The sequence below is a fragment of the Poecilia formosa genome, unplaced genomic scaffold (assembly GCF_000485575.1).
Source record: "Poecilia formosa unplaced genomic scaffold, Poecilia_formosa-5.1.2 Scaffold240, whole genome shotgun sequence".
Taxonomy (NCBI): Eukaryota; Metazoa; Chordata; class Actinopteri; order Cyprinodontiformes; family Poeciliidae; genus Poecilia; species Poecilia formosa.
The window spans coordinates 274031-283841 of NW_006800179.1; the positions used below are offsets into that span (position 1 = coordinate 274031).

A 9811-nucleotide genomic window follows, 5' to 3' on the forward strand; every position below is an offset into this window, starting at 1 on the left:
AAACACACACAGACACACACACACACACGCACACACACACGCACACACACACACACACGCACACAAACACACACAGACACACACACACACACGCACACACACACGCACACACACACACACACGCACACAAACACACACAGACACACACGCATGCACACAAACACACACGCACTCACACACACACTCATTCTGACCCATTTAATACGCCACAACAAGCTGTGGGATCCAGGAGAAGCTGGAGGAGATGAAACCTCAGCAGATAGGATGCGTTTGGCGCGAACGTTTGTTTCTGGAAGCGGTAATCCATCTCTGACAGACGCTTCAAACCATGTGAGGCTTTTCAGGAGTCAGCCCCGACACTGAGGGCAGAATAACAGATTAGCAACCCTAATTTGTCCTGAGGTTTTAATGGCTGAAATTATATGCAATCCTCCCCCATCTTCCATCAATCTAAGTGTTTCCGTGGTCGGTTTGATTTCACATTTATAGGCAGCCATGTGCTTCCAATTTCTCCTGAGGACTAATAAAGACCACTTGAGGCGGCGGGCGTTTTGACTGGGTGATTTTTCTCCTCTCAGTTCTGAGAACCTCCGCTGGATGTTTGACAGCTCCAAAAGCAGCTCCGGCAGGTTCACGTTTCACCCGAGTTAGCCGGTTCTCTAACCCGACCCAAATGTGGACGGAGGACAAACAGAGCGGGCCGCGGCCTGGATCCAATAAGCCTGTTCGGCTGAGGGGAGCAGCGCGCCGCCGCTGTCAGGAGACGTTAGCATGACGCCGCCGCGGCTTTAATGAGCGCCATCACAGCGCTGGGACTCTGCTTCCTGTCAGAAATCAACGTGTTTCCGTTGGTTACGCCTCGAGACGCTAACCTGTAAACAACGCAGCGTCCTGACGGGAGTCAGACGGCGTTCAGCCGAGTCGTTTCAGGAAACAGGCGACCTTCTCACATTTAGTCCAACCAAATGACCTGACGTTTCAACCCAGTGGCTCTTTGGTTATTCATAAAGATTAGCGCTTAAATGATTACTGACTTAATATGAGGCTCTGGGGACAGACTCATACTAACCAGCCTTACTGGTGAGGATGCAACCAGTAAGGCTGCATTCACACCAGCAAGGCTGCATTCACACCAGCAAGGCTGCATTCACACCAGTAAGGCTGCATTCACACCAGCAAGGCTGCATTCACACCAGTAAGGCTGCATTCACACCAGTAAGGCTGCATTCACACCAGTAAGGCTGCATTCACACCAACACTGTTCAGTCTGCCCCGACCCGACTCCAATCCGATCCGACCCCGGCCCAACCCGGCCTGACTCCGATCCGATCCGACTCCCGATCTGATCCGATCCGACTCCGGCCCGACCCGGTCGGGATGATCTGCGTGTTAGAAGATGTTCTGGTGGCTAAAATATCCTATTTGTAAAACGTTTGGTCTCTGTGCTTCGCGGTTGGATCCGTGTGAAAACGTCGTGAGGTTCTTCAGAAGACGATTCTCTGACTCGAACAGAACCAGCTCTGGTTCTTCAGGAGGAAACCGGCGTTTGGATCAAAGTCCAGGTTCTCCTCCGGTTTCCCATCTGTTCATCTTCCTCTGTGATTCGACCCGGACTCTCCCAGACCAGTCCCAGCTCATCAGAACCAGAACCCTGTCCTCTTTGGTTCTGTAAATGGGCAGAACCTCCTGAGCGATATCAGAACCGTGATGATCCTGGCTGGGCTCCCAGAACCCGTCGGCCCTGCGAGGAAAGCAGAACCAGAACCACTGCGGCCCGATGTCCTCCAGCGTTCAGGAACACTGGATCCCAGCATCTCTGCTGGTTTTCCTTCTGCGCTGATGGAAACCAGCAGAACCGCTTCGTCATCGGGTCGGAACGGGAGGAAGCCGGTTCCCTCGGTACGCAGCCATAACGACGGAGAGCTCAGGCTTTCATTTCTACTACTGAGCTGCTTGGATGATCTGCTCTGAGAAGCAGGCATGTAAAATAAACCCCAGAGAAACACCAAGAAAAGCCTGAGAAGAAATAAAAGGAAAAACACAAAAATCCCAGTGAAATTAAAACAAAGAACAAAATAAATTCCAATGGAAAATGTGGGAAAATTTCCGGTGAACAAAAGAAAAACTAAACAGAAACATTTTAAAAATCCAGAGAAAAACTGCAGTGGAAAGAAAAAAGGCTCCAATGTAAAATAACAGAAACTTCAGTATCATGAACAAATTGTGTTTTACATTATTTCACGGTAAATGTCCTGGTAATCAATTAACTGGTTGCTATGGTGATTTGCATCGTTTTTAGGCCCAAACAGGAAGAGAAACAAACAGCAGGAAACAGATTTTCCTCAAACAAAAAGGAGCTTTATGAAGAGCTGAGTGAAAATAATTCAGAGAATCAGAACCTTCTGATGGAAACAAACATATTAAATGTTTTCAGTGGGAGATCTGAGATGTCAAACAGAACCTTCAGGTCCGGTTTCTCCAGAACCATTCACTGGAATACAATGGGAGTTAATGAGAGTGGGCGTGTCCCTCTGAACCCTGGCCTCTGATTGGTCAGAGTCCAACACTCTGACTCCATGTCACCAAATCAACCGCAGCATATTTCATGTTTTAATACAAATGAAACCAGAAAAAGGGAAGGATACATAAAAATAACTTTCAAAGCTTTTTAATGTTTTCAATCTGATGTTTCTAATTTTTAATGAAATAAAAATGAAAGAGTTTCAAATCTTTTTCATTGTAAACTTCAATAAAAACATTTGTGGGATCCTGCATTAAACTCGTGTTGCTTCTAGTCCTGATTTAAAGTCACAGTCACCCAGATAAACCCGCTCCGTAAGTCACAGCTCATACATGGAAACGCCACGCGGCCCGTTTGGATGCATTAAAGGCATGACTCAGCCTTCTGAAGCCATTAAACGTTAGAAACGGTTTGACCCCGGGTTAAAGACCCGGAGCCGCTCTAAAAGCTGCCAGTCTCAGGACGCCGTCCAGATTTTTTCACCTGCGTTTCCAGAAAATCCTCGCAGGCGTCCAGGAGGTGAGTCACTCCCCCAGTAATTACCTCAGCCGGCCTAATTAGAGCTGACAAAGTTTAAAGGTAACAGCCCACCTGCCTGTTCGCTATAAACGGCTGTTTTTGATTGGACTACATGGCTCACCGCCCAGGGCTCCACCTCATCAGGGGAGGCTCATAAAAAACCCAACAAGTTTTCTACTGATTCCCTGCATCAATATGAGCACAGTTCGATAATAAGGTCATAAACAGTTAATAACCCAGTTATTCTGGGTGAAATTAAAGGCACATTTCACCCAGTTTGAAGAAATCTGCTCAAATAGATCCATTTCATGTTCTTGGGACATGTCAGGAAATTTAGCGCCTGACGCTGGAGGCCAAAAACATGATTCCTTACATGCCATCCATGGCGGCACTGCGCCACAGCAAAGGAAAAATAACGCAGAAAAACCATTAAAGAACAACTCAAAACCACTTTGATTGCTCCCTGAATAGGCCTGTCGCGATAAACGATAAATCAATTAATCGCACGATAAATTAAACCTATTGACTTAATTTTAATTATCGGCTTTATCGTCTCTTCCTGCCTTTTTTCCTTTCTGTTGATGACACTGAATGAAAACAGGCTCAGCTCCGGTCTCTCCACTGACCCTCCCTTCCTCATTTCCTTAGTGTAATGTCCAGCGGCCCATTTTCTAAACCTGAGAGACACATTGGCCGACAGAAATCCTCGGTATAACGGTTCGATCGGGTTCGTCGTGCCGTGTGGTTTTCAGTCACATGGGCACAAAATAATGGCTGCAAGTCCAGTTAACTAATTTTATAACCAGGCATTAATCAATGCTTTACTAGAATCTCCCTGTGATGCATGTGGCTAGAGTCAGCGTAAAGTCCTGACTGAATGAAAATCATTATAACCTATTTATGTCACGTTAACGAAGAACAGCTGAGAACTTGCCGGGTTTATCAGCTGCGGTAACAATTTGGCTCCAACTCCTCCTCTTGTCATTTCTATATTCTTTGCACAAAATGTTGAATAAACATTAATGTTGTTTCCACATATCATCTCCGATGCTGGACTTCCTGTTGCACCGGATTCCTCTCCGTTAATCCGGCTTTCTGATTGGCTACCTGTCACATTCAGCGTTAAACTCGGGGAAAACCCCTGATTTACATCGGAGCCACGACGATATACATCACACTGCAGGATGATCGGTTACGAAATCACCAGCGACAATCTTAGATCGGCCAACGATCTAAGATTGTTATAAGGGGAAAATGGGGGCAGAACATCGTAAAGTATGAGCTACTGCATCAGGTAGTAGGATGTGCCCATCTTCTCTATTTAAATCTACCGATTACTGAAGGGCAATACAGACTTCATAATCTGCACTCTTTTGGTTGAATGTAGTATTTATTCCCACTTTGGCTTCATGTTGTTTAGGTTTTATTCAAGTACGTTTCTTGTTAATGGAGACTGAGAATCCATTTTATTTTTGGTTGTTTAGTTTATCAGTTCCAGTGTTATGTGTTCTTTTCAAAATAAAGTGCATCTATGGCAGGAAATCAGAGACATTATTACGTCATTTCCATTAAATCAGTGTCAAAAGGTCTTGAAACAATATTATCGTTTATCGCAATAATTTTTTAGACAATCGCTCAGCAAAATTTGTTATCGTGACAGGCCTATCCCTGAATCGGCTACGCTACACACGGACTCGCTGCCATAGCAACTGACAACAACGCCGCTTTATGTTTCAGGATTCAACACCCAAAAAAAACACTCAAAAATTTCCCACACAAAGAGCAGAACACTGTGGTAGATTAGCTACTGCTGCCATTAGCCAAGCTAACACAGCAGTGGTTGATCAAACACCTGCCCTACTGATGAAGGGGAGTTTAGGTCGCCTTTTCTTATTTTAATTGAACCAAAACACACAGAATTCCACAGCACACCTACATGTTAAAGTTGTCATAGTCAGGCTAGCATAAATGAACTACTTCCCTCTCCCTTGCTATTTTTTTCTTAATTAAAACTTTTCCTGACCTTGTTGTCTAATTGTCTTAGTGTTGACAATTAGTAGCAAAGCAATGCATCCCTTTTTCTTTTATATATCAGGCATACATTTAAGATATTGTGCATTATGTAGCTAAAATAGCTAAACTCAATGCTAGTCATCGTTAGCAAGCAGCTTTTTGCCCTACAGCAGAGAGGCGGGCGCGGGCTGCAGCGCACTTGATGTCACGCAGCAACAGGTTTATATTCATTGGGAAATTATCTATACTGCTTTAGCACTAGCATTAGCCAAAGCTGGGTAGTAACTAGTTACATTTACTCTGAGGAAGAAATGTGCTTTTAGGAGTAATTTTACTGTAGCTTTTACTTGACTAAAATTTCTGGATCCTCTAGCCACTGGAAACTTTACTGAATCAAGAACAAACTTCAGGTTTTGTTAAAGTTTCATAACTTTTATATTGAAAAAAATTATTTGAAACATCTTTTTTTCCTTTGCCTGATTTTGTCATTTTCTAATTTTGCTAATTTATATGAATTATTTTCATTTTAATTTTTAAAATATCAAAAATTCCACACAACTTTAGATTTTGGTCCATCTGATGATGCAAATTTTAAACATTAAATGATTAATGTTTTGATCAGTTTTGATCAGCTACTACTACTTGAGTAGCCATTTTACAAAATACTTTTTTACTTTTATTTGAGTAAAAATATGTTAATGTTGAGCTAATTTAGTCTAATTTTTGGCTCCTCTCACCCCTCTGGCATTAGCTTAGCTTAGCTTAGCTTGTGTGCGTATCGCTCTGTTTTGCTGACTCTGTGGTGGTTTTTAAAAAGCAACTGAAAACACTTTTACTTTCCCAGGCTTTGTGATTCTGTCTGTGAAAAGCATTCTATAAATAAACCATACTTCACTTAGAAAAGCATGAAGACGGTAAATTGAGGGCTACATGGAAATGTGTTTGGATGGTGAAACGCTGAGGAGAAAACGACGTCAGCAGTGAAATTACAGTGGCGCTTCTGCAGAGGGAAGCGTTTAGACTCATACATTGTTCCAGCTGCCACCTCATCTTTCCAAACACACCTAACCAGTGATTAAGAGCGAGCAGAGACAAGCCTGAACGCCTCCGACAGGCAGCAGAAGGCCAAACCTTCAGCTGCCTGCATCACGCAGATATGTTTCATGAAATGTTTCTTACCTGTTCGAACTCCCTGAGGCTGTGCATCTGGACCGGAGGACCTTTTCCTGTTTCATCATATGAGAAATCTGAAGGAAGACAGAAGAAAAACAAGCTGCAATTTAACTACAAAGTTTCAAAGGTTCTTCATTTAGTTTGTCTTACGAGCTTCCAGCAGATCTTTGAACTCTAACATTTTAGATTAATGTCATGAAAAGCAAGAAAAGATGAAAACAAACTGTTTATTTGTCCCGTTTTAATAGGAATGTTGTGATCTAGAAACATCTGCTGAGATGAAGCATGTTCTAAAAGAGCTAAATAAGTTGATTTCTGCAGCACATTTCAGCAACAAGGCAGTTCAGAGAGCTTTACATGACAAAAACAAACAACTTACAAGTGCTGCATTACAGTAGTAACATAAACAAAAGTCATAAAATTATGTAATCCAGATTAAAATGAATGATAATCCAGTTATTATGAATCAAAGGCGGCTCTAAACAAGTTTTAGATTTGATTTATCTAAAAACAACGTCAGCTCTTGAATCTATCATTAGGGTGATAGAAGGCCGACTTTGTAACCGTCTTTGTGACTCTGAAGGTTCAGATGTTCATCAGCACAACCTGACTTCAGGCTAACCAGCTGTAACAGGGGAACACACCGTTAATTTATTTATCATCATAAATATATGAGGATACTGTTAAGAGAAGTGGGCGGGACTAACGGACTGACCCAGGAAAGGCTGACCAATCAAATAAGCTGTTTAATTATTTCATGTTGGCCTGTAAATGTGAAATATTTTGAGAAATATTAAAAATATTTGTGGGGAATTTTCATGATTCTAGTTTATAATTATGATGCAAATTCAGCATTTTTAACAGTTTTCATGTATTTGTTACAATTTTATTTTAAAAGTTTTTATTTTTAGAATGTTGGTACATCTGGGCTTCCGTATTGGCAGGTTGATATTAGTGCTGCTGAAGCTGGAAAACTCAGAGCTTCCTGAGGAACATATGACTCGTTCAGCTCATTATAAACTGATTATCTGTGAATAAATACGTCCACATGACGTTTACAGACGCAGCAGATCTGCAACAGGAAGGATCTGGGTTTTACTGGTTTAAAGGTCCGACGGTTCTGGACACATTTATGAAAGAGGTTCATGATGAAGTCTCATGAGATTTCAGGAAGATTATTTTATTGGACAAAGTGGATTTTAGTAGCTGGCATTTTCTGGTAAGAACATCTGAAATCTGAAATATTTACAAACTTATGTGATAAACTGTTGAGTTTCTTGGACCTTCCAGTTGTTCTGTTTGCTGGTCGACCAGAAACCAGCAGCTGCACCAAATTTACCTCCATATTAGATTCTGTATGTATAATTATGAGCCATGCAGATCAGAGCAGCTGTGCACCTGGTGCTTGTTTTTAACATCATTACAAACCAGAAACAGAAACTGTTCGGTTAGTTACTTTAAACATAAATTCATGAATCCTTAATAAATAATAACATTATTTTAGATCTGAACAAGTAAAATATGATAATGTTTAACTTTAAATAAGGAAAAAAGTTTCCAGAGCCAAACTGAAATCAGGTGTTGATGCTGCAGCAACGAGTCGCTCTGTCATGGTAAGTTTTACTGGAATCGACCCAGAAGTTACTGAAATAAACTATAATATTGTTTTGAGACAAATTTCCAGTAATTTGATGGTAATGAGGATAATAGTAGCACAAGAACTCATTCTCAAAGATCTACAAACTTTAAATTCTGATGAATATTTAACACGGAACTGGAAAACATTTTAAAGATCTAAAATAAATAAATAAAGCAACAGAAAAACTAAGTGAATTATGAAGTTTCTGTAAACAAAATGATCCTTAAGAAAAGTTTAGATGAGAGCAAAACACCAGACTGAAACTTTTACCATCCAGGTTTTGTTATTAAGAGAAAAAAGCAAAGAATGATCAATCAGTTTGACTAGGAAGTGATTGTTTTAGTTTACGATGCGATTCATTGATTTATTGCTTTTTGTGACAGGCGTCGCAGCGAGGAGGGAAAAGTTTCAGGAAGTTCTTACCCATCATGGGTCCGAGGCTCCTGGGCCGGGCCGGTCTCTCTGCAGCGCCGTGCCTGAAACCAGAGACAGGATCAGCCAAGCCTCCCAGAACCCGTCTCCTCACGCGGATCGTCCAGACGCTCCTGGTTCGGAGCAGAAACCCTCCAGAGGCGCTGCAGCAGGCGGGCCGCGCCGACCCGTCAGGCTGCAGCGGGTTCTGAGTCAGCGCATGCCTCAGGTCACACCGCCGTCACTCACCAATGAAGACGCCGTAAACAGACAGATCCTCCAGTCAGAGGAGTTTCCCCAAACCGCTCATTACCGGCTGGATCCAGAGGAGACTGCAGGCTCCGCTTCAGAACCTCAGCAGCGGTTCTGGATTACTTTAACTGGACTTCATACAGAAATCAGCATAGCTCATATGAACAGAGTAAAAACTAGCTTCAGCGTTTCTTCAGTCTGTTTTGATGCAGCATCTTCATAATGAAATCATTTATTATTCTGCTGAAAAAACAAATGAAAAGAAGAAACACGAACAAAAACCCAGAGCCTGACAAACACACACATCCAAACCAGTATGGTTCAAATCAGCAGTTTAGCATTAGCTTCCACAAAATACCACGTTAGGCTTCTGCTTTAGCATTAGCCAACGCTAAACAGTTTATATAGCGCTTTAGCATTAGCTAACGCTAAACAGTTTATATAGCGCTTTAGCATTAGCCAACGCTAAACAGTTTATATAGCGCTTTAGCATTAGCTAACGCTAAACAGTTTATATAGCGCTTTAGCATTAGCCAACGCTAAACAGTTTATATAGCGCTTTAGCATTAGCAGTCTGAAGCAGTTCATGTTTTTGGTCTTTAATAATGTACAGATTTGATAAATGTTTGTTTTCCAGCAGGCAAAACAAAACAACAAAAATCACAGAAAAACAAGTTTTTGTATTTTTAATTTAATAATGTTTGTTCCCTGCTTGCTGTTTAAATTTGCCACTTTTGGCAAAAACGTTGGACTCCACTACTTTAAAGGCACAGTGCATGTAAATAATAACAACAAATGTAACACAGTAACATTTATTATCATTACATGAAAGTTATTTCTTTAATAATAACATTGTTACTGTGGTTCTGTCATAAAACCTGAGCTCATTTCTAGCAGCTCAGAGTTGAACCCAGATGATTTCCTGACAGGATCATCTGCGGCCGCCTGAACCTCTGAGCTGAAGAGGCAGAACATGTGCAGAGCTAAAGCCGTTAGCGGCCGGTCTAACGCAGGACGGCCGCAGAGAGCCGCATTCGGACCCGTCCACTGCGCAGAAATACCTCCATCCCCACAGGTCCAGAGTCAGCAGCTTACCGGCCCCTGTAGAGGAATCCACTCATGTCTCCTCAGGTAAACACCTGAACACCTGGGCTGGTTTGGACTCCTGACCCGGTCCGGTCCGGTCCGGTCCCGGAGCAGCAGCGAGGAGCTTCCCGCCGACGTGGCAGAGCAGCGGCTCGGAGAGGAGGTGAGCGGCTCCGGGGAGCAAAAGGTACAGAGAG

At 42.4% G+C, this 9811-nt stretch overlaps 1 protein-coding gene and 1 long non-coding RNA gene across 2 annotated transcripts in view; one reads left to right on the forward strand and one right to left on the reverse strand.

Annotated features, from left to right (window-relative positions):
• The window catches only part of LOC107838321 (uncharacterized), a 6705-nt gene extending 1828 nt beyond the window's left edge, over positions 1 to 4877 (forward strand). The window contains exons 2-3 of the long non-coding RNA XR_001664382.1: positions 1979 to 1982; positions 4866 to 4877. This is a non-coding gene — a long non-coding RNA (uncharacterized LOC107838321). The remainder of the gene's footprint in view (positions 1 to 1978; positions 1983 to 4865) is intronic.
• The window catches only part of pde4dip (phosphodiesterase 4D interacting protein), a 69706-nt gene extending 59901 nt beyond the window's left edge, over positions 1 to 9805 (reverse strand). Inside the window, 3 exon segments of the mRNA XM_016680323.1 lie at positions 6233 to 6300; positions 8289 to 8341; positions 9624 to 9805. Coding sequence (XP_016535809.1) covers positions 6233 to 6300; positions 8289 to 8341; positions 9624 to 9649 — 147 coding nt within the window. The 5' untranslated portion in view covers positions 9650 to 9805.
• Positions 9806 to 9811: the final 6 nt, after the last annotated feature.